This window comes from Mustela lutreola, chromosome 7 (assembly GCF_030435805.1).
Source record: "Mustela lutreola isolate mMusLut2 chromosome 7, mMusLut2.pri, whole genome shotgun sequence".
In the NCBI taxonomy this organism is placed as follows: Eukaryota; Metazoa; Chordata; class Mammalia; order Carnivora; family Mustelidae; genus Mustela; species Mustela lutreola.
Window position 1 is genome coordinate 54822518 of NC_081296.1, and position 25709 is coordinate 54848226.

General features: G+C 35.9%; 1 protein-coding gene across 2 annotated transcripts in view; it reads left to right on the forward strand.

Moving 5' to 3' along the window:
• PIAS1 (protein inhibitor of activated STAT 1) overlaps positions 1 to 25709 on the forward strand; it is a 124021-nt gene that overhangs the window by 66130 nt on the left and 32182 nt on the right. For both annotated transcript variants that reach the window (XM_059180919.1, XM_059180920.1), the window contains exons 3-7: positions 11390 to 11474; positions 11726 to 11773; positions 15542 to 15632; positions 16273 to 16407; positions 22570 to 22675. In XM_059180919.1, the coding sequence (XP_059036902.1) occupies positions 11390 to 11474; positions 11726 to 11773; positions 15542 to 15632; positions 16273 to 16407; positions 22570 to 22675 (465 nt within the window). The remainder of the gene's footprint in view (positions 1 to 11389; positions 11475 to 11725; positions 11774 to 15541; positions 15633 to 16272; positions 16408 to 22569; positions 22676 to 25709) is intronic.

The window sequence follows — 25709 nt, forward strand, 5'->3', positions numbered from 1 at the left end:
TGAAATCAGAGGGTTTTAAGGAGCTGAAGTCTTAACAGTATTGCATGTTACAATTGTTCCTGTTTCTTAGTACTGGTAATTTTCGTTCGTATGAGTTGAAAAATTCACATGTAATTAACTATTGTTTACTTAAAGAAACCTCCCATTTTAAAGATAACGTAGTTCGTCAAAGCACGTAGTTTTTTGATGATTTGGTGTATCTGCCTTTATTGGAGGAAATAAGTTTTCTGCAACCTTGTCTTAATGGTAGTTAGCAGCTCACTGGCTGAAAATATATCATTCCAGCTCTGTTTTTAAAAAATTATATAGTTGTCTAGGTTTTTGTTTGTTTGTTTAAAAAACTAGAGATCTCATTAAAAATTTTAAAGCTAACATTTGTAGATAGGAACTTGAGTTTCACTTTCCCCGAGACAGCAAGAAATATTCTGTAACAGAAAGATGACTATTTTTAGCTTTTCTTTCTGCTGGTGAGGTGGAATAGTGAATATTTTTAGAGCAGTTGAAAGTACAGCCACTTAGTTTAGCTCAGTGTTTCTATCATCAGAATCTCAATAACCTTGTTTATTTTATGTATCTAGGATTTACCTTCCAGTGTTTTGAGTTACGTAAATTGCAACATGATTCCTCTTTCTCTTTTTAGTCTAGTTCATCTCTCTGTGGGATAGTATGTTAAAAAAAAAAAGGTGAAATTTTAAAAACTTAACTTTCTCTCTGCACATTTTGTGTTTTTTGAATTTATAGTTTTTCCTGGTTATTGTGGGCAGTGCTTTTCTTTCTTACAGATGAAATGTTAGTAGTTCTAACTTACCAGGGTAAGGTTGTTAAAAATCTATGAGTACGGTAAGCCCTTAATATTCATAAGAGATATTCCCCCATAACCTTTGTAAGTATCCTTAATTGTGAATACCACTAGAACATTTCATCTTTTCTCTAAATTGGAGCATATAGTAAGTGAAAATCTGAGTGACTTCTGTTTTACATTCAGTGACTACAAGTGTATACAGCAATTCAGGTCATGTTGAGAGGCGGAGGTACTACCTGAAAGACACTAGCCTTTCATCTCCCAAACAGCCAGCAGTCAAACTCTGGTCTTAGCAGAATTTCAGAAGTTTCAAATTACTGTACATTTTAGAATTTTGGAGACCTTCAAGATTGGTTCCAGTGATTCAAAACAGTATAGTAAGTAATGCAAAACCCTGAGACATTAATATAATTTCCTGTTGTAGATATGAAAATAATTGAAGATATCATATTTAAATGTTACAATCAGTAACTTAAACCATTCACACCTGAACCCATTGCACTCTGGCTTTTGCTCCTCCCATTCCACTGAAACACATCCAGTGGAGATCACCTATGACTTGCTGGTTGTTAAATCTAGTTCTCAACTCTCATCTTACCTGACCTCAGAGCATTTAACACTGTCCACATTTGCCTTGAAATTCTCTTCCCTTTTTATCAAGGACACCATTTCCCCCTGTTTTTCTTTCTGAATTTCTGGCCATTTCTCCTTTTCTTTTTAAGATTTTATTTATATATTTGAGAGAGAGAGCACAAGCTGGGGGAAAAGGCAGAGGGAGAAGCAGACTCCTTACAGAGCAGGGTACCTGATGTGGGGCTCCATCCTAGGACCCTGGGACCATGACTCAACTGAAGGCAGATGTGTTTAACCGACTGAACCACCCAGGTGCCATTGGCTATTTTTTCCTTGGTTTGAGCCTTTAATGTTGGTGGTTCCTCAGGTTTTCTTGTTCATCCCCCTCCTCCTCTGCCTTTCTTCTGCCTTTTGCTTTAGTCACTGTTTTTTAAAAACAGCTTTATTGAAATATCCTTGGCATATCATAAGCTGCACATATTTAAAATGTACAGTTTAATACATTTTCCCTATGGAATCACCATTATCAAAATAATGAACATATCCCTCACAAAGTTTCCCCATCCCATTAGTAATCCCTCCTTGTTACCCCTTCTGTTTTCACCCAGCCCCTAGATTGAATGTGCTTTCTGTCACATTATGAATGTTACATCTATAGATTAATTTGCACTTCCTAAAATTTTATATAATGGAATCATGGTTTATATTCTTCTTTTACTAAGAATTATAACTAAGACTTACCTGTGTTGTATCAGTAGTTTATTCCATTTTATTGCTGGGCAGTATTTGATTATATAGATGTAACACTAGTCATTCATCTGTTATAGACATTTGGGTTGTTTCCAGTCTTGGATTGTTGAAAACAGACCTGCTATGAAAATTGAGACCCAAACCTTTGTGTGTTTATATGCTTATATTTTTCTTGGGTAAAATGCTAAGGAATGAAATAAATGGGTACTATGATAGATGTAGGTTCAACTTTTTATGCAGCTGCCAAGCTATTTTTGAAAGTGTTCCCACCAGCAGTGTATAAGCTTCCCAGTTACTCTTTGTCTGTCAATACTTGGTGTTGTCGTTTTTAAAATTTTAGACATTAGGGGCGCCTGGGTGGCTCAGTGGATTAAAGCCTCTGCCTTTGGCTCAGGTCACGATCCCGGAGTCCTGGGATTGAACCCTGCATCAATCGGGCTCTCTGCTCATTAGGGAGCCTGCTTCACCCTCTCTCTCTGCCTACCTCTCTTGCCTACTTGTGATCTCTCTCTCCCTCTGTCAAATAAATAAATAAAATCTTTAAAAAAAAATTTAGACGTTGTACAAGGTGTATATCTTATTGTGGTTTTAATTTGCATTTCCCAGGCTAAAGATGTTGAGCATCATTTCATGTGCCTATTGGCCTTTTGTATATATTCTTCAGAAAGGTAGCTGTTCAAATTCTTTGCCCATTTTAAAAATTGGGTTTTCTTTTTGTTGAGTTGTAGGAATTCTTCATATATTTGAGATATTAAACCCTATCCATCTAGGGTCTGATGCTGGCAGTCTATGTTTGCTAATATTTTTTGCTATTCTTTGTGTTGTCTTTCACTCTTTTTATGTCCTTTGATGTACATTTTTAATTTTAATGAAGTTTAATTTGCCTTTTTTTTTTTTTTTTTGCCTGTACTTTTAACATCCTATTTAAAGAAACCATTGCAAAATCCAAGGTCATGAATATTGTTTCCTTCTAAAATGTTTACTTTTTAGCTCTTAAATTTAGTCTTGGATCCACTTGGAGTTAATTTTTATCTATGATGTTGTAAGGTAGCGCTCTAACAGCATTCTTTTGCCTGTGGATAACCAATTTTCCTACCATCTGTGGAAGAGACTCTTCTTTTTCTTTCCCCATTTAATATTCTTAGCATGCTTGTCAAAAATCAGGTGACCATCGATGTGAGTGTTTGTTTCTGGGCTCTCAGTTGTATTTAATTACTCTGTGTCTTTCCTTGCAAATTTTTGTGGAGAACTGGTTGTTTTGAGTATCTTAGTACGCTAACTCTGGAAATTACATTCTCACTCTCTTTAGTGATTGCTTTTGTTACTTGTCGAGGGATGCAGCTGTCTATTTTGTATAGTAGTGATTTTTCTATACTGTTCCCCTCACCCACTGCAAAGTCTGTATTCCTTGTTGTGTATGGTTTGTGAATTGTCTGTTCCATTTTGTCTTCAGTCAGCCTTTGATCTGACAGAGATTTTTCCAGATGTCTGGATGTAAAAAACCCAAAGTTTGTATATCTCTTTAAATCTTCTGCTAGATGCTGGCAGGGAAGCTGCCGAAGCTAGAGCAGGTCTTGAAACAAAGGGCAACTTGCTGCTCTGTTCCCTTAGGGAACTGCCAGACCACACAAAATGTACAACCCCAAATTTTTGGAAGATCTGGTTCTTAACTGTCCATATTAGCCCTACCAGCCTCTCTAGGAACACAGCCCACATTTCCCACAGCCACAGTGGGGCTCAGAAATGGTGTGGATAGTTGCTGGATCACTGACATTGCTTTTTAAACAAATTTTAGCAGTCTTGTCTGTCAAACAAACTCCCATGGGCTTTTCAGAGTTCTGAAATCACTAATTCTGATAGACTTTGCCCCAGCTCAGTGGCTATTTTAGAGGAAGGACCAATCTTGGAACTTCCTCTGTGATGTTATTTATGACCTATTTCAAATTAATGTTTGCATATGGTGTACTATGTGATTTGAAGCTCTTATTTTTCCTTCCACATACATGGACATCCAGTTGTTCCAGCATCATTCATCGAAAAGAGTATTAATTTTCAACTAAATTGCCTTTGTACCTTTGTCAGAAATTAGTTCTCATGTATATGTGGGTATATTTTAAGACTGTTCTGCTGCATAGGTTATTTTTATACTCTCTTGACACCATTATCATACTGTCTTAATTACTGTACTTTTGTAATATCTTAAAATCAGCTAGTGTTAGCCCTTCAGTTTTGTCTTCTTTTTTGAAGTGGTTTGGTGTTTCCAGGTCCTTTGCATTTCCAAGTGAGTTTTAGAAGCACCTTGTCAATTACTGTCCCCTCCTTTTCAAAACACCTAGCTAGGATTTTAATTGGATTACATTGAATCTACTGATCGGTTTGGAAACAACTGATACCTTTTGATCCATGAACACTGTATATCTCTTCATTTATTTGAGTTCTTAATTTCTCTAAGTAGTGTTTGGCATTTTTAAAGGTCTTATACCTCCTGTAATATTTGTTCCTAAGTATTTCATTCTGAGGGGATGCTATTGTAAATGTGTTTTTAAAATGTCAATTCCTACTTGTTTGCTCCTAGTATATACAATACAACAAATTTTTGTATATCATCTTTACCACTGAATTCACTTATTCACTTATTCTAAATAGCTTTTTATAGATTTTCTACATAAGTCATCATACTGTCTGTGATGGGCAGTTTCACTTATTTTCCAGTCTTGTTACCTGGGCAAGAATCTCTGGTACATTGTTGAACAGAAATGATGAGAGTGGTTATCATTACCTTGTTTCTGATTTTTTGGGAATAGTACTTAGTCTTTCACTTTTAAGTATAATGTTGGCTATAAGTTTCCCATAAGAATTCTTTCTTGCATTGAGGAAGTTTATATCTCTGCCAGCTTTGCCAAGAGTTTGTTTTTTAATCCAGAATGGATGTTGAATTTTTGTCAGAGGCATTTTCTACATCTACTAAAATGACATTATGGCTTTTTTTTTTTTTTTTTTTTAAAGTTAATCTGGTGACTTGAATGTTGGATATTGGTTCCTGCATTCCTGGGAGAAATCTTACTTTGTTATAATGTACTATACTTTTAAATATATGGTTAGATTTGATTTGCTAAAGTTATACTAAGAATTTTTGTGTTAATGCTTTTATGAAGTAATGGTCAATAATTTTTTTATAATATCTTTGTCTTGTACTGGAGTAATACTGACCTCATAGAATGAGTTGAGATATATTATCTTCTTTTTAATTTTTTGGAGGGAGACTTTGTTTAGAACTTGCAATACTTCTTTTTTAAATGTTTGATAGAATTATTCAGTTTTTTGAAGCAATTTGTGTAGAACTGTTTTTTTCTTTTTTCTTCAGTATTTGGTAGATTTCCCTGAGAAGACATATATGGGCCTAGACTTTTCTTTGAGGAAAAATATTTAACCACAAATTTAGTTTCTTTACTAGTTATAGGACTATTCATGTTATCTGTTTCTTCTAGAGTGCACTCTGTTTGTTTCTGTTTTTCAAGAAATTTGTCCGGTTTTTCTGAGTTGTCAGAATTTTTGGTATAAAAGTGTAATAGTTCCTTGTATGTCTTTAATACATGTAGGATCAGTAGTGATGTTGCCTTTTACTCCTGATATTGGTCATTTGTGTCCTCTCTTTCTTTTTAATTTGGCTAGAGGCATATCAGTTTTATTGATCTTTATAATGAAACCACCTTTGGTGTTACTGATTTCTCTCTCTCTCTCTCTCTCTCTCTCTCTCTCTTTGGTGGCAGAATGTTTTATTATATGAGCATTCTCCTTATTTATTGGTATTTGGCATAAGAATAATCTTAATGGGGGGGTGCCTGGATGGCTCAGTGGGTTAAAGCCTCTACCTTCAGCTCAGGTCATGATCTCAGGGTCCTGGGATCAAGCCCTGCATCTGGCTCTCTGCTCAGCTTCCCCCGCTCTTTCTCTGCCTGCCTGTCTGCCTACTTGTGATCTCTCTGTCAAATAAATAAATAAGACCTTTAAAACAGAATAATCTTAATGGGAACTGTGTAACTATGTGATGAAAATGACAAAACCTTAAAGATATGAATAAATGGAGGCTCCTGGGTGGCTCACTTGTTAAGCTTCTGCCTTTGGTTCTGGTCATGATCCCAGGGTCCTGCGATCGAGCCCTGCATCAGGCTGCCTGCTCAGTGGGAATCCTGCTTCTCCCTCTGCCACTCCCCATGCTTGTGTTCCCTCTCTTGCTTTGTCTCTCTCTGTCAAATAATAAAATCTTTAAAAAAAAAGGGGGGGGATATGAGTAAATGGACAGAGGGTACTACTCCAGTATGGCAAGATTAAAGATATAAAGAGGTCAGCTGTCAAAATAATCTGAAGGTTTATTATAATTCTACTCAAAATACCATTAGGTTTTAAAAAATCGTAGCAAAACTATTCAGAAGTTCATATAGGTGAATAAATATTTTAAGTTGATGTTAAAGTTCTTAAAAAAGAATGGGTGGAGAGAAACCCAATTATAAGATATTAAAGCATAATGAATCTGTAACAGTTAAGAACTAGAGTGCCAGCACCAGGATAAGAAAGACCAATGGGAAGATAGCCCAGAAATGGAATATGTTGGATATAAGGATTTAATATATGAGAGAGGAAACACACATCCATAGGGAAGGGAAGGATTATTTAACATATGGTGCTAGTATAATGGTAAGCAATTTGGAGTAACAGCAATTTAGATTTGTTAAAATATCACATACTAAAATAAGTTCCAGATGGATTAATAATTACATAGAAACAACAAGTCAAAAACTTGAATTATATATTGATTGAACCTAAGAAGGGAACAATTAGAATTTGTAAAGGAGGGGCGCTGGGTGGCTCAGTGGGTTAAAACCTCTGCCTTCGGCTCAGGTCATGATCCCAGGGTCCTGGGATCAAGCCTGGCATCGGGCTCTCTGCTCAGCAGGGAGCCTGCTTCCTCCTCTCTCTCTGCCTGCTTCCCTGCCTACTTGTGATCTCTGTCTGTCAAATAAATAAATAAAATCTTAAAAAAAAAAAAAAGAATTTGTAAAGGACATGGTTGACAGATGAGATTACATTAAAGTTTAACTTGTCCAAAAATGTAGCCAAATGAAAAAAAATATAGTAGACTGGGGGAAATATTTGCAGCAAATTTCCAAGGGTTAATGTTCTTATATGTGAAATCCCTATGCAAATATAAAAATGGGTGCAGGACAAGATTGGACAATTAACTAAATAGGAAACCAAACAAAAATAAACAGGGAAAAACTCTTCAACGCAAATTAAACTACTAAGGAGTTAACCGTGATCCACCCATTAAATTAGCACAACTCCCATGCAGGCCAGAGTAGGGTGCAATTAGTAGATGCATAAATTACTGGTGGTATTATATATAATGTTATAATCATTTGAAAATCACTTCCGCAGTGTGTCAAGATTCATATAAGTCTTCATACTTTTTGACCCAGAAATGCCACATCTGGGAATTGATCCAAAGAAAGTAATAACTACCCCCTTTCAAAAAACAAACATGAGCCCAAAGATGTTCACAGAGTTGTTTCAAATAATGTAAAATTAGAAATAACCTAAATAGCTAATCAGGGGAGTAATTAAGATTTTCATTATATCCCATAGACAGAATACAATCCCATAATTAAAATATGGTAATAGAGATTATAATTGAAAAATGTAATAAGGGTGATGTTTTTAAAAGTGAACTTTCAAATTGTTCATACAATTTGATATAAAAATGACTAAAAGGAAATACTGTTAAATGGTAAATAGTTATGATAAAGGGATAATGGGTCATTCTTTTCCTGTTTTCTGTGATCCAGTATAATGCTAAACTGCATGAAGAGATGTATACCACCCAGATTAGGGGAGCTAATGAACCTGTATTATGAGAAGAATATGGGCTTTGGAGATGTTTAGATATGAGTTCCAATTCTGCTTCTACTTAACCTAGTCTGAGGCCTTGGCAGCTACTTAATAACTTTGAATATCAATTTCTAAGTCTGAAAAAGGAGCAGATCCCTTTTTTTTCATAGTTGTATAGGTTAACAGTAGTAGTAGTAGATTAACAGTAGTATAGTTGTTGGTAAAAATATTCTTTTAGTCCCATCTCATCTGGAATAATATATCAGTTTATAAACAACCATAAATCTCAGTGGCAAACAAGGTTCACGTCTGGCTTATGTTATTTATTAGGTACAGATTGGTTGTGGCTGTGCTTTATGTTCTTTCCACTCTAGAATCAGGGTGGACTGGAACTAAAGGTGGTGAAACGAAAGGAGAACTCATGAAGGCCTGCCTAGAAGTGGTATACTTCCATTCATATTTCACTGGCCAAGGCTAATGTCAGTGGCACTGGAATAATATTATTTAGAATAAGCATATATACTATGACAGAGTGTGTCCAGTTCTTGCTGTTGCTTTCAGGTTGTGACAGCCCGAAGTATGCCTGAGAGTTAGGATGGTGAGTAATTCTGCACTGTCCCCTGAAATACAGTGAGAAGGGTTGAGAAAGAAGGGCTCATTAATGCTGTCTAAAATACTTGAAGAATGGCTGTCCCTGGATGTGGTGTATGACACTGATGGGTAGAAATTACTGCATTATGTATTTTGACTCAGTATAAGGGCATAAGGAGGAAAGCAGATAGAAAAGGAAATTGTTGGTTGTTTTAAATATCTTACATCATTTATATTCTTCAGAATAACTATGAAGTTGTGTGTGTGTGTCCTTATGTGTAAATAAATATTGGAGGAGGAAACAGTCACAGAGTGGATAAGTACCTATGGTCATATGGCAAGTAAATGGCAAAGCCATTTTGGAATCTAGGTTACATGACCTCATCTCTTTCCACTAAATTTTGCTACTCTCTGTAGGGTTGCATGCTTTCTTATAATTTAACTGTTAATATCAGCCATCTTCTGCCTGACAAGGTAATGGCCACTTTCCTCCCACCTCTTAGTGGGTTCAGACAAAGTTTGAGGAAAGGTTGAAGGGAAGGTTGAACTCTAGATTGGTGGTCTGCAAACTTACGTGATCAAATGCACTTCTCAGTAAAATAAGTTAGCGCAAGTGTGTGTGTGTTTGTGTGTGAGAGAGAGAGAGGGAGAGATATCTATTAAGCTATTATACTAATATTCTATATGTTATAAAGAAAAAAAGGTTAAAAAGTTAAGATTTTACATAAAATTTTAGATATTTTTATAAACTAGATCAGAGATTTCATGTACAATCTTAACTTTTGAAACTTAAATTTACAGGTAGGTAGGTCCTTGTTCTTGTATCCCAGTGCATTATCTGGTATATCTTCTGAGATGCATACCCCTAACATTAGAAGTCACTGTTGTGGATGATACGCTGGACTCCTTTTTTAGTATGAGGATTCTGTGATTCTTTTTGGCCTGAGTTTTTCTGAAGGGGGTAATAATAGCTTAATTGCCCTTAGAAAAGTTTTTAAGATAGTCTGTTACTGAGACAAAACTCTAAGTTTGTCACTGGCATTCATTCATTCATTCAAATTAAGCCTGAAAACCACATAGATGAAAGGTGCCTTTCCAGATAAATTGTAATAACTTCATGAGCATTACAGTCTAAAAGAGTTTGTAAGTAGGGGTTATTACGAAGTAATAAACCTCATTTCTGTGTGTGGCACAAGCAACTGTCTCTTTATTTTAGTCATGTCTTTTTTATCTAAATCTGCATGTGTGTGTCTAAAACTTACTGTACTCACACATTCTAAAATGAATCTGAAGTTTTGCCTAAAGAGAAATATGAATTTTTATACTTGGGAAATTATTTTAGCACTGCATTAGAGTGGAGCCAGAAATCCAAATTAGACCAAGCCTACTGGATTAAAACCTTCATAGAGAGATATCCTTTAAGAAGGAAAGGAGTTACTTGCATTGTTTGAATGAGGAAGCTGCTTTTCTGCATTCTTCTAGTCCTTGGTTATCAGCCATTTGCCAGGTTGGTACCTCACAATTAAGATAACTTTCTGGTTAGTAACTCTTTCTTGGGGATAGATTCTTTAAGAAAAAGCCTTACCAGTTCACAGAAAGCAGAAATGCAAATCTGGCCTTTAAAAGATGCTTCTATATTGAGATGAAATTGTAGATCAGCAGTGATCTTTTCCATTTTTTTTCTCATTCTGATACATTTTGTAGATTTTTTAGTATGACATACTGCAATTTGGTGGTAATTGTAGGGGAAGTGTTGCTTACAAGTCAGTTCAAATCCCGTTTAAACAAGAGGTGGCCAAATTCAGCTACTTTTTTCTGCATGGCTTTAAGTAGCCCACAGGCCAGGATTTCCTTGATAGTAACTTTTAGTGATCCTTTTGTTCTAGAAAATTACCCTGAAAAGTATAGTTTAAATAGTTTGGTATTTTTAAATTGTCATATTCTTTAATTCATTCAGCAATCATTCATTGCTTCTTTGTGCTAAGCACCGAGGAGACATTAACGCTGATTTTTAAAGTATGTATGCAACTGGTATAAGCCAATAGAATTATTTTTGCTCACAGCAGCATGCTACAGGAATCCCTGCTCATACACAGACCTGCCCTTTTTGCCTGCTCTCTTGTTCTTTCTCCCTGCTCCCCTTCCCCTTGCTCCCTTCTTCTCTTCATTCCCTTCCTTCCCCTCTTTTTGTAGCTCTTACCTTCTTTGAGGTAGTGACCACAGGCAAATTCTGAAGTTAGATCATCTAAGTTTAGGAGAAACTAGCTATGGTATTTACTGTATAACACTTGCATGATACAGTTAGGTAGGAGCTGGTAAAATTCATATTTTGCCTTAAAGATCAAATGTTACCTCACCTGTGCAGATCTCCAGATGTGTGTATTTGTTACTTAGCTCAGAAATCACGTGTCTTTAAATGGGTTTATATTTTTCTATTTTAGATAAAATTAATACAAGCATGTTTTTATGCACGTGTGCTCTTCTATATGCACACATTTATATGATTAGATAATTTTCAATTAGTATTTCTTTGATTAAGTATTTTCTGAATTTAAATCCTGATGGCTTTTGGAATTAGCCATTTTGGTGCCTATTTCTGTTACATTACAACTGGCACATTTCTTACTTTTCAGTGCTTTAATTGCCTTGTTATCTAACTCTAGAATACATTCCAGTTAATTAAAGTCATGTGAATAATTGGGCTTGTTTTTCTTTTTTTTTCTGGCTGCTGTGTTCTCTATTGATGAATTTGAAGGTAATTAAAAGTATAATTCTTTTCTTCTTTAGCATCAGACAACAGTCAGCGCTTTCGAGAAACCTGTTTTGCATTTGCATTGACACCACAACAAGTGCAGCAGATCAGTAGTTCCATGTAAGTTTTCTTCAAGTGTATCTTGCAGTTTGGCCTTTGAAACCAATAATATCTATAATAAGTGATTTTTAAAAACAGTGTATTGGGTGAGTCATGCAAATAATTAGTATTGAAAATGCTATTACAGTGTTAATCTGAAGAACAGTTATATCTCTGATAATGTGAAGAACTTTTGGAGTAACAGTATCTTTGAATTAGCTTTCAAGTACATATTTTAAAAATAATTACAGTTCTTACCCTGTCTTTTCTAGGGATATTTCTGGGACCAAATGTGACTTCACAGTGCAGGTCCAGTTAAGGTATGGTATTGCTTACAGTATATATCCAGTGTTTAAAAGTTAATATTCCTTAAAGATCTTAAAAATTATGTAATTTTCAATAAGTATATTGAAAGTACTAGCTTTAGATGTTTGGGTGAGGGAAGACCTTCTCATATTTTTATCCAGTTTAGATTTTAATGTAGCAAGTCATGTGCCATATATCTAACCTCCATTTTGGTTGCCATTAGTTGGTTGGGAAGCTCCAGCTAGAGATATCTTTAAAAGATATGATGGTGTGAACTCTTTAGAACTACTCTGTTTATGAAAGTGCAAAGAAAGGCCTTATCCGTATTGATGACAAACTACTCAAATGAGGAACTATTACTTATGTTAAGTGTACAGTGTCTTATAGACTAACAAAACTAAAAACAGTCTAATTTGCTTTGTCCTATATTTTAAATCATTAATTTAAAAACACTCTTCTAGATTTCATGAGGCATCTCTTGATAGTTTTGCAAAGACGAATGGAAAATTTTCCAGCATGGATTCACCGTTTCCCCTTACTCAGTTTCTTTCCTTAGCTCATTTTTTCTAAGGATATCTGAGAACTCTTTTTTGTTAATGTGTCTCTCTGTCTTATATAAACCATTTTATGCTACTCTTTTTACTCTTGGACTATATCCCTGCTCCGCAGTAGTCTTGTTGCAGTAGGGATAGAAGAGGAAGTTATAAGACCATTGTTTTCCTCCATAAGCTAAAGTAGGAAGGATAAGTCAAACAGATAGCCACAGTCTCTGTAATTGGATCTGAAGTTGTATGTACAAATTATAATACATTAGGAGGTCAGAAAAGGGAGTAAAGCACCTGCTCATTGCTTCAGGGAATGATGTGAAAAACTCTGATCTTAAAAATAGAATGATGAAAACAGTGAGAAAGCAGTGGAGTGGTTGAAGTCTTGATCTTACTATTCTTCGAAATTTCTATTTATTTATTTATTTTTAAAGATTTATTTATTTATTTGAGAGAGACAGAGAGAGCATGAGCAGGTGGGAGAAACAGAAGGCATGGGAGAAGCAGACTCCCGCTGAGCAGGGAGCCTGATGCAGGGCTTCATTCTAGGACCCTGAGATCATGACTTGAGCTGAAGGCAAACTCTTAACCAGCTGAGCCATCCAGGCGCCCCTGAAGTCTTGATTTTAGAGGGCACTGACAAAAATGTTCCTGTATAAAATGTATATTATCCTCTGTCAGGGGCAGAACATGATAATGACTGAATAAATTAAAGGATTAAAAAGTATGATGCCTTCATAATAATATATTTTTGTAATTTTGCTTACTTCTGCATCCTCAGTTTTATTTTGTTCATACTGATATGTGACATTATCGTTTGGAGACATTGTTTTTCAAACTGTTGCTTGGAGCCACCCTTAGGGGTCTTGCCAGGTCTTCCCATTCCCTACCCACCCTCATTCCCTACCCACTCCCCCCAACCAGAGTAGTACTGCTTTGATCTATTTTGCATGTTTGACTTCTGGGTTAGTTTTCACTTGAAGAAAGAGTTCCAAGACTAAAATAGAGTTTGAAAACCATAGTCTAGAACAAAAGATCTAGATCTTGTCCTCAAAATTTTATATTAATATACATGCATTCTGTAACGCAGCAACAGGTATGGTTCAGATTCGAAAGGAATGTTTTTAAGCTGTAGATCGGCTCTCTGTTTCAGAGGTTCTGAGACTTCTGAATATTGGTGGTTAAAAATGGTTTAGCCATTTTCAATTCAAATTCATTTCCAGAACTTGATGAAAAAAGAGCCATTATGTTATATTTTGTAATTATTAGATGGTTGTGAATGTATACTTATTATCCTAATTATAAATTGTATCTAAAGCATGACAATAATTTGGTCAGGATTAGGGTCAGTGTTTTCTCTATTGGGTTCCAAGTCTGTTCTCATTTATGTACCTGTTTTCTTTTTCCACCACCATGAACTCCTTTACAGCAACTTTCTGTTATTCTTCCTCTTTTCCCTTTGGTTTGTTAAAGTGGCTTAGATTTTCACCTTTTACTTAAATGAATAGGAGTCAACTTGTCTTATAAATAATTCTTTTTCTGTAGCTTCAGGCAGCCAGAGTCCATGTTTTAAATTTATCATTGCATTGGACTAATTTATTAAAGAACTCTGTGGCATCCTTGTACTGTTGCAGTATAAAGGATTGTCCTGTGGTAGATTTTGCTGGGGTTAGAGATGATCCTGGGAGCTTTGACATCTTTATATTTTCATCTATTTACTGTGTATATTTCAAGAAAACCTTTGTAGATCAGTAATTCTTAACTCTTTTATGGGTCTCTTACCCTTTGAGAATCTGATGGAAGCTACAGATTGTTTCCCCATACAGATGAATGTATATATGTACACAGAAAATTGTCCAATTTGTGGATCCTTTCATACCCAGATTCTGTAGCTGGCAGGTCAAGACCCTACACCATAGATGCTGAGAGAAGATGTTTGTGTGTAATGAATATTTCACAGAATTCCAATAGGGTTCTTCTTTACATAAAGATGCTGTGAATATTCTATAAAGGTGGAATGAGCCAGGATACCTGGATGGCTTAGGTTGGTTAAGCATCTGCCTTCAGCTCAGGTCATGATCTCGGGGTCCTGGAACAGGTTCCTCATGGGTCTACTTGCTCAGCAGGAGAGCCTGCTTCTCCCTCTGCCTGGCATTCCCCCTGCTTCTTTTATCTCTCTCTTTCTCCCTCTTTCATAAATAAATAAGATCTTAAAAAAGTGGGTTGAGCCTTAGCTGTATACCGGGAATGAGGAGGTTATTAATATGTCTTAAATAGCACATTAATGATTTATTTCTTTATCTATGTAAGCATGAGCAGAGTGAGAATTTACAAATTATGTAGCCATCCATAGTCTTCCTGAAAGATTATGCATTTAATTTAGAAACCAATGGTTTTATGAGTTTCTAAAATAGTGTTTTAAATGTATGTGGATATAATACAAATAATGTTATTTTTCCAGACCTTCAGTTCTCAGGGAATAATGGAGTACCTTGGCTTAGTGGATAGAATTTGGTTTGGGGGATGGACTTAACAGCATTTCAGTATATTCTGCTAAGAACCAAAAAAATGACTTTTATAAGCAGATAAGTTTGGGAGCTACTGTGTATTACATCTCCCTCTTAGAAAGTTACAGTGCATGTTACCCTAGCTCTGGGATGTTCTATATTAAGGTAATTGAATTTTTTGAATCAGAATGTCTTAAATTTATTCCACCGCAGAGCCTTTTTTTTCTTCCCTAAAACCTGCTTAAGCAAATGATTGGCAATATTACGAAGACAACTGTAGGTTGATAGTCATGATTATTGAAACTTTCTGTTGATAGAATTATTTATTTCAATTTGTTTAAATATGCTTATTCATCATGTGGAATATCTAGCTCTAGTAGTTTTTGTTGTTGTTAAGATTAGCAACCTTTTATTGATTGATTGATTAATTGATTACAACCTTCTAGATTAGCTATTGAATAAAAATATTGAGTTCAGGGGCACCTGGGTGGCTCAGTGGGTTAAGCCGCTGCCTTCGGCTCAGGTCATGATCTCAGGGTCCTGGGATCGAGTCCCACATCGGGCTCTCTGCTTAGCGGGGAGCCTGCTTCCTCCTCTCTCTCTCTCTCTCTGCCTGCCTCTCTGCCTACTTGTGATCTCTGTCTGTCAAATAAAATAAATAAAATCTTTAAAAAAAAAATATTGAGTTCATCCTTAATAAAGGAAGTTAAACTTGTTCTTTATTGTTTAGGTTTTGTTTATCAGAAACCAGTTGTCCACAAGAAGATCACTTCCCACCCAATCTTTGTGTGAAAGTGAATACAAAACCTTGCAGCCTTCCGGTAAGTTCTAAAAGCTGTGTTTTAAATGCATTGCCAACATAGTTATCAAATAAGTAATGACAGCTGTTGTCAATCATAGTTTTTCATTGAGAAAACATCTTCATTTTGAACGTATATTCAGGGAACTGTGTAAAACACTTGTAACAGCTATGTATAATTAACAGCTGTAACGTTTGCTATGGAGACAAAGTCTAAGACTTAGAGCTGAGTGTGGTAGTTCTAGTTTTATACTGGATTTTGAGAGATAAGAAAAACCTCAGAGGTACTCATGTGAATCCAGAAGCCTGTGATAGAATAGGGGAAGAATGCTGTGTCTTAGAGAATCAGAGTGCAGACTGTTATTGGTCACCTTTAAAATGTTCCTTATATACTTGCCCAAGAAGCTCTTTATGAATTCATCCTGATTCTTAAGTTGAAGAGATTTGTAACTTTTATTTGCCAGTATTATTCGCAGGCTTACTATAATGAGACTGTAGGGGTGTTCAGAGAAATAATCCTGTAAATGTTGGCTTCTCTAATTTTTAATGAAAATATTCATATTCTAGTATATAGTTTATGGGGGTTTTTTGTTTGTTTTAGTAATGGAAGTTGAAATGATTATGGAAATAATAAGTGGAAATAAATGATATTTCATCCTTAGGGTTATCTTCCACCTACAAAAAATGGTGTGGAACCAAAGCGACCCAGCCGACCAATCAATATCACCTCACTTGTCCGATTGTCCACAACAGTACCAAACACCATTGTTGTTTCTTGGACTGCAGAAATTGGAAGAGTAAGTAAATTTTATTTCTCCTAGATGTTAGTATCATAAGGAAGGGTTAATTTCCATGGCTACCTGAGCTTATATGTAAATGATATTGTAAAACAAGTTGCAAAAGGATTTATTTCTGTCTCACAATAAATTTTCAACATGTTCCCATTTTTTAAAATGGGATCATGTGGTATTCATTGTTTTATAACCTGATCCTTTCACTCAGCAGTTTATCATGAACATCTTTTTATGGTATTACGTGTTCATCTGCATGATTTCTAACGGCTGGGTCATATTCCGGTATGAATATGCCATAGTTTAGTCTGTTCCCTGTTGTTGAGCAGTTCGCTGATTTATTGATTGATTGATTCATTGCTATTTCAAAGACCATCCTAATAGCTATAGCTTTGCATACATACATCATAATTTCCTTAAATTCCCAGAAGTGAAATTCCTGAGTCAAAGGGCATGCAGAATTTAAAGAAATGTACACATTTATTCTCTGACTTTCAGTGTTTGTGTGCCCGTTGACCCATACCCTCTCAATACTTTCATCTTCTTTAAAATCTTTACCAAGTTTGGTAGGTAAGTAAAGGCACCATGTTGCTTTGATTAGTGCTTCTTTTATTACTGAGATTGTGAGCATATTTTGTCTATTGTGATTTATGTTTTAGAAGTATATCCATAATTTATTTCTTTATTGCTGTTTTTTATATTCTTATTTATGAATTCTTTTTATATTATGATTTAACCTCTTTCACAGATTGCAAATATTTGTTTCCAGTTGTTTGCCTTTTACTTTTATTTATGTAGTTATTCAGTATTTAGAGGACTTAAATTTTTATAGAGCCAGTTTTAACTGGTTTTTTTTTGGTAGTCTTTCCTTCTCAGTCCCAGTCAACCTTACGTCTGTCTGCCCTTCCCAAGCTTACATAAATATTTGTTTATATTTTCTTTTAGACTTTTGAGGTTTTCTTATTTTGCCTTTAAATAATCCATCGCAAATTCTGTGTGGTATGAAATGAAAATTTACTTTCGGTTTTTCAGTAGCCAATTGGTCTGATACCATTAACTAAATAAATGCTGATTGAGAAGCTCCCATTACTATATATTTGATTTTTATTTATCCTGTGTGCATTTCTGAATTTTTTTATATTGTTTTTAAATCTTGCATTCTTTTTCTGGGACAATTTCAGAGTGTTATTATTTCAGTTTTATCATGTGAGCTCATGTCTGTTCATTAATTCATTTGAATTTCATTGAATGCTTACTGTATGCCATGCACTGTACCGAAAACTGACAGTACCATAGCAAGAAAAGCAAGTCCTTATTCTTTCAGAGCCTGAGATCTGGGGCCAGGTGGTCACACACAAAAAGGTGAACATACTTACTGGAAGGGCTGTGAAGGATAGGTGTGCGGTGATTTAGAATATTTTAAAAGCTACTTTGAATTAGGGAGAGGTCAGGTAGGGCTTCCCTGAGGAAGTAGTGACTGAGCCAAGCGTTAAGAAGAGGATAGAAGGAAGCAGTTTCAGTGGAAGGTTCAGAGGACACAACCTGCACAAAAGCCCAGTGGCAGGGGTGAGCCTGGTTCTTTACAGGAAACTGAGAGGGAGCCACAGGACTTAGAGCAGAAAGTGAAGAGCCGTGTACAGAATGAAGCCGCAGAGTAAGAAAGGTCCAAGCCATGTGGGCCCTGTTAGGTGCTGCTGCTAATGTTAAGGATAGTCTCTCTCTCTCTTTTTTTTTTTTTTTTAAAGATTTATTTATTTGACAGAGAGAAATCACAAGTAGACAGAGAGGCAGCCAGAGAGAGAGAGAGAGAGAGAGGGAAGCAGGCTCCCTCCTGAGCAGAGAGCCCGATGCGGGACTCGATCCCAGGACACTGAGATCATGACCTGAGCCGAAGGCAGCGGCTTAATCCACTGAGCCACCCAGGCGCCCCTCTCTCTCTCTTTTTTAAAGATTATTTATTTATTTGAGAAAGCTCATGCTAGGGAGAGAGCACACATATGTGCCCACATGTGTGTGCCCAACCCAGCGGGGAGACGGAGAGGGAGAAGCAGACTTCCGAGGATCAGGGAGCCCGATGTGGGGCTGGATCCCAGGACCCTGGGATCATAACTGGAGCTGGAGGCAGGTGCTTAACTGACTGAGCCCCCCAGGCACCCCAAAGATAATCTCTTCTTAAGTGAGAATTTTACAGTAGTATATTTCTTTTTACAAAACATCGTTCTTCAGAGTGGTAAGCAGTTTGAATGGAGGCCAAAATCATGCAGCATGGTCACCTCTTAGGAGCAAGCTTTTGCTAAAGTATTAGTGGAAGAGAGTGAGTATTAGCCTAGAGCAGTGGCAGTGGGGCTGGAGAGAAGTCGTGGGTTGGTAGGACTGAGTGAGAAATCACAACTAGGGGCCGAGAGAACCCAGAGATGTCAAGGATGATTCTTGGGTTTCTGGCTAGAATGAGAAGGTAAATGATAATATTATCGAGATAGAAGAAACACTAAAAAAGGATTGAGTGTGGGCGTGTTTTTTGTCTTTGTTTTGGAGGAAGGCGTGTTGGAAAACTAGGTGGAGAAAATCATGAGTTCAGTTTTGACTTTGAGTTTGAGATGCCTGAGAGACACTCAGAAAAAATGTGAGCTGAGGGTGAGGGAGGCCGTGAGGAGAGCAGAAGAGTAATTACAGAGAGGGAGCTGCATTTCCCTGCATTGCTCCCCAGATCTTTCTGGGAATTGGAACAAAATTGTTTTAAATTAGTATATTAAATTAAGGAGGATTAATTTATTTACAGTATTTAATATTTCCATTCCAGGAGCTATATGTTTCTCCACTTATTCAGAGCCCCTTTTATGTTCCTCTGTCATTTAATAGTTTTTTTCCTTATAAATCTGCCATGTTTTTTATTAATTCCTGTGTTGATTACTGTTATAATTGCTGTTTTAAGTAATCTTTTTTCTATTATATTTTCTATTATATTTTGAAAAGATGAATCATTATACAAATAATGATAATCTTAGTACTTACGTCATAATTTGTTTTTGTTCTGTTGTGCTGGCTAGAACCTTCAGAACAATGTTAAATAATGGGAGTGTTAGTGGACATGCCCAACTTGTTTCTTATGAAAATGAGAATACCACTAGTACAAGTATTGATGTAATTAATTTTTGACAGAATTTAATTACATCAACAGTATATGCCTCTATTGCTCTTTTACTGGATATCTTTGTGAGACATGGATTTTGAATTTTATCAGAATCCTTTTTGACATCTATCAAGATTATATTTTTTCCTTTGCCTAATTAATATGTTATGATTAGGTTTTTGAAATCTTTTTACATGTTTTACTTCTAGTGTATCTTGGGGTTTGCCTTTTTGTCTCCCTTATTGAAGAGGGTATTGAAAAATGTTTTTAGTTTTGTATTTTTTTTTTTTTTTACTGTGTGTGAAGCATATAGCCTACCAGGATGTTTACAGTGAACTATGGAAGAAGTCTCAAACTGTGGCAGAGGATGGAAATGTGTTGCTGACATACAGCATTAAAGGAGAGAGGAAAGCCTTTCAAATCTCAGAAGGAAGACAGTATGTTCAGTGATTTGAAGGTGATCTACTAGGTTAGATATTTGTATAGACCCCAGTCTACAAGTTGGAGACCTTCTTTTTGAAGTAAAGCATTGAAAGAAAATTGTTCTTTACCAAAGCCCAGGAGATAATTTATTAGATTGTTTTTGTCACTACTTTTAATTCAACTTGTAAGGATACTCTGTTAGTTTGTGGAGGATTTCTTATTGTTTGGGGGATTAACTTGCATTTTTAGTTCCACTGAGAAATGTTAGAAATGTTAAAAATATATCTGCAAAGGAAATAGAAGAGTTAGTGTGTTAGCTAAAGCTAAGGTGGTAATCATGTTACAGTATATAAGTCTGTCAAATGAATATGTTATACTCCATAAACATACACAATGTTATATGTCGATTATGTCTTTTTAAAACTGAGATCTAAAATAATAATAAAAATAATAAATTATATAAAAATAATGTGTGTGTGTGTGTGTGTGTGTGTGTGTGTGTTTTAAAAGAAGAGCCAGTATAGTGCTTGAAGGAAATAAGTGAACTATATTGTAACTTATTATCCTACCTCAGGGTAATCATTGCATTTAGCATCTATTAAACTTTCATTGTTTATAGAAGAGTTATTTAGATACTGGTGTAAAGGACACTTCTGAGAGATTATATCTTACTATGGAGAAGATGTCCTGTGAACTTGATAGACAGTTTTGAAGACTTTTGAGAAGGTATTTGACAAAAACATCAGTGTAATGTAATATTTATGAGTAGTTGGAATTAAGTAGTACTTTGAAGGGTTAGCAGAAACATATTATCTACTTAGAAGAGATAGCATGCCACTGTGAAGGTTGGTGTTTTTTTGCTGCTGAATCTCTTTCAGGTGATATAAAATTGAATTCCATATTGTCAGTAAAGTGGTATTTGTTAATACCTGACAGACATTCTTTTTGCTGCTGCTACTTCTTTTTTTAATTTGGTTACATGTTTCAACTAGAGTGAACATATCTTTTCACTGAACTTGTAGTTGTGGTTTCTACTTGGTCTCTCCTTAAAAAATTATAAAAAGCCTGAGGGGAGTTTCTAGTATTGAAGATTCAAGCTGTCAGTACATAATTTCACAGTGTTAATTAGCAGTTCTCCAGTTTCTGTCATATTTGAAACATTAATCAAATAAATAATAAAGGTGAATAAATTTTTCCCCCAAAGGAAGCCTTTTAGTTTTATTTTAGATTGGTGGCTTGTATGCTCTAAAATTTAGGCAATTTTACAGTTCCTTGTAAATTAGCTTTTCTGACACTTCATTTTTTTCTCCAGAAAATATGTAACATATGAACATGGATAGATTTCTGAACTCTAAATGAAAATTTGGCCTTGCAGAGGATACTGTAGAATATTTTCTCTTGTTGTTAAAAGAGGAGAATGTATTTTTGAAAAGTCTGGAATTTGGTTAGGAGGGTCAAAGCCAACAGGGTGTGTTGTAGCAAGAACTGTTGAGAACTTTGCTAGCCTTGGTCATGAAGTCCACTGTCCTGACAGCCCTGTTCTTTCCTCCTGGGTTTTGTGCCAGCTCTGTCACCAAGCAGATGCACAATTGATCATGAGCACATGATGTATCTTTTTGTTATTCCTTTTCATGAACCACTACTTAGAAAAATACTTATCCTGTCTCCTCTAGGCCTTCTGCGAGGTTTAAATTAAGTAGATTGTATATCTTAAGAGTGCTTCAGAAATTATATGTAGCTGTAATCTAAAAGGTGGCAGTAAGTATTTTTTCCTCTAAGTTCTTTCCAAATCTCTTGATCTTCCTCTTGATCCCAACACCAAATAGAAAGTGGCCCTTCTTACTGAGATCTCTCTCCTACCCTTAATAAGCCTCAGCCCTCTTTTCTTCCTCTTATCCAGTCATGTACCCATCACTCCACTTTGGCTTTATCAATGTTTTCTTTGTTCCCTTCTCCTGCTATCATCTCCTCTACCAATCCTCTGTTGGTAATGGATATTCATCTCTTCATTTGCCAAACCAGCAGCTTCTCTTTGAGAATCTTTAATATTCCCTGTTTTGTTTGTGTTTGTTTGTGAAAATGGCCCATGTAGGGTCTTTTTGAAACTAGTTAGAAGTAAAAAGAGAGATTCAATGGTATGGATTAGGAAGCCAATCTAATTTGTAATTTTTAAATAGCTACTATTTTAGATCTGTTACCTACTAAATATGGTTTATGGTGATTTTTTGACATCTTACTGGCCTTGGTTTATATTTTAGTTTTAACAGTGTTTTTTTATATAGGTGCTTCAAATTGATTAGCTTCAAGCATAGGTAGTCAGGTAATATAGAAGCATGACAGACCTGACTTTATTTCTTGAAAGTTGCAAAATTCTTTTACTTCTCTACACTTCCCTACACTTCCCTTTCCGTGTCCATAAAAGTAGGTTTATGACCACCTCAGCAGCTTTTTGGTTAGGACTAAATTCTTATTCGTGAAAACACCTGATAGTGCCTGGCCACACACAGTAGGTGTTTTAACAAGTATTAGTTTTCTTTCCCTGTCATTGTGGGATTAAAATAGATGTACTATTTACTTATATATGTTGTTTTTCTGCATCTTTTTTTTTTCTCCAGAACTATTCCATGGCAGTGTATCTTGTAAAACAGTTGTCCTCAACAGTACTTCTTCAGAGGTTACGAGCAAAGGGAATAAGGAATCCGGATCATTCTAGAGCTTTAAGTACGTATAATAAACTTATTTCATTTATGCAGCTGAACTATTTTGGTAAAGGTTAGAGTAGTATATTTTCAATGAAAGAAATTTTTTTCACTGGACCTTGTCATAGGGGATACAAAACACTGAAAACTTGTTTTCTGAATAAAGTAAATCAAAGCTTAGAGGTGGTTTTAATATCTTTGTTATGACCTATATTTTATAGTCTCTATTTTACTGACCTTAAAGGTAACTTCGGTAAGCCAAGAAATGAATATGGAAGAATATTTTATGAAAACATCACAAAATAAATGTTTATGGAATTCTAGGAGACAGGAAGGAAACCTTGGCATGTATTTCATGAGAATTACGTTATATTTAAGGTTTATCCAGGAAGAATGTACATGAGTATGTGATGACTGTATCCCTGCATTAATAAAGTAGGAAGATAGTGGGATGGTAAAAATAATAACAAAGCAGTTTCTGTTCATCAATTATGTAAGCCTTGGACAAGTCACTGTCTTCTGAGTTTCAGGTTCCTCATATGTAACAAGAGGTTGTTACTACGTGACTTCTAAAGTTCCTCCAAAGTCTGGGCTCATAGTTATGAATAACTAGATGGTTCATAGAGTTACATAGAATTTGAGATGCAGAAAGGTCTGCAGATTAACCATTCTGGCCTCAGTTCTTGGGCATGAAGGCCAGAGGTTAGCAGCCTTTCTCAGGAGGAGAACTAAGTTCTTCTGTTGTTCTCTTCTTTGTGAGAGATAGATTCTTTATGGATGGATTCATGGATGGGGCCGGACACAGGGAATCCAAACTTTTACAGGCAAGGATTAGATAGCTCCTCTTTAAGGATTCTTGATGTGAGTTGATTAATGAAACCAACTCTCAAATTTGTAGTTAGGCACACTCTGATGAAAAGAACTAAAGTAGTAAGGCCAGCTTTCCTCTCACTTTCCTCTGTGGCATAGCTTTTATCTTATTATGCTAAACTGTTCTGTGCCAGAGTAAAAGACCCCACCACCTCTGACTAGCAGTACACCCTCAATAGGTCATTGAAGGACTTTTCTGCATTAAAAGAACCCTTTTTAAAATGCAAATAATCCTGAGTCAAGAGGAGTTCACTTTTGGCTAATGGCTGTGTAGACATTCCTCAGAAGACTGGAGACCTAGAATGACAGCACTGGTTTGGGGTCTAGGGGAGAAGAAGCACCAGTGGGTAGGGACAAAGAAGAAAAGGGACAGACATCTGCTGTGAAGGAGAATGCAAGAGAAGGAATTTTTTTTCCACACTTGCTGCAGTCCGTCCCTGGTCATTCACTGGAGAATCTTTATATTTGCCATATAGCTATAGAATCTCATCTAATCAAAGAGTTATGGAATTATGTGAGCTTGTGTAGAAAAAGTAATACCAAGAAATAGGACAGATGAGAATGTTATATTTAATAATAATAATAGTAGTAGTAAGGCAAACCATTTTTCCTCAAGCTGTTCACTCTTCTTCATTTGTAGTTGTAGCACCATCTGGAGGGAGAGTAGGAAGGTGAGCCTAGTATTTTATTTTCTGGAAGGAACCACTGTTAGTCACTATTCAGCAGCAGAAACTTCATAGTTCAAAGGCTGTTTTTTTCATCTCTAATACAGTGTTGGAAGTGAAGAGTAGTAGCAGAGTGGGTGGGATTTTTGTGGCAGTTTATATCTTATCTTACTTATTGGCCTGGAGAACCAATAAAACATTAATTTGGATCCTACTAGTAAGACATTCATTGTAATTGATTTAAAAACAGATTGTATGCCTTTATACTATCTATAAAGAAATAACTTTCTGAGTAAAGTAATTGTGTAATTAAAAGATTGTATAAAACAACTTGACAGAAGAAAACGTTGACAGGTTTTTCCAGATATTTTTGAAAAATAAGTTTGCCTAAAAGTATATTTACTGTAAGTCCTTCTTAATCTTATTCGTAAATTTTGCTGGCGGAGTTGTATTCATCAAATCATGCACAATTATGTTCTTGAAAGAATAAACAGTAATATTGAGACTTTTCACAAAGACATCTGCTCTGATTCTTTGGATTTCGATTTTTATCTTGTGATTTCTGCCTTTTTGTAGAGTTTGTCCCCTCTATCGCAAAGGCAGGCCTTCACAAATTTTTGGTCATGTTCTTGTCTCCTCTCCTTCTTTCTTGCAGCAGTCACCTTAAACTCTGGCCATAGTTTACTCAAACACTACTCCCCCTCTCTCAGGGTGCTACCCCTGCAAGAAAATTAGGGCTACAAGATGGGAATTCTCTCAGACGCCCATTTCTTCCTTAATCCTAGTGCCGCCATAACTGCTTTTCACCTTATCTACATTTGCGCCTATCCTTACTTACTCTCTTCAGTCTCAGGAGGAAATGTCCCTTTTTCTGCTCAGAGTTAATCTTTTATTCATTCATTCTTCTCATTCAAGAAATTATATTAAGAGTCTACAGTGTTCCAGGCACAGGAGAATATAGCATTAAACAAGACACACACCATCTCTGCATCCCTTAGAAGTTCACAGTCTTGTGGGAAAGACAGAATTAAGTGATTGAATGAGTCACTAATGAATTACAGTTGTGACATGTGCCTTAAAGAAGAAAGACAGGGAATTCTGGAGGTAACAACAGAAGAACATAGTCCTCTCTGGTGCTGTGAAGTTTAAGACAAGATTAGAAGGGTGAGGAGGAGTTAAGCCCCAAGATGAGAGGGGAATATGCCAAGAGACAGGCCAGTGGAGCTAGAGAAGAGGGAACAAAGGAGAATGATGGCCAGAGAGATAGCCGTGGGGTGAGTTCACATAGGTAGATGGTAGATACAGGTAGATATAGTTCATAAAGGTAGATAATAGAAAACCCTGAAAAGATTTTTAAGCAAAGTGATATGATCAGATTTGGGCAATAAGAAGGTTGCTCTGCCAACTGAATTGAAGAGAGGCTGGCCTGATACAATGGGTCCAGTTAGGAACCTGTTGTCCAGGGAAGAGGTGATGGTGTCTTGAACAGACGTAATGGTGATGGTCATAGAGGTTGATGGC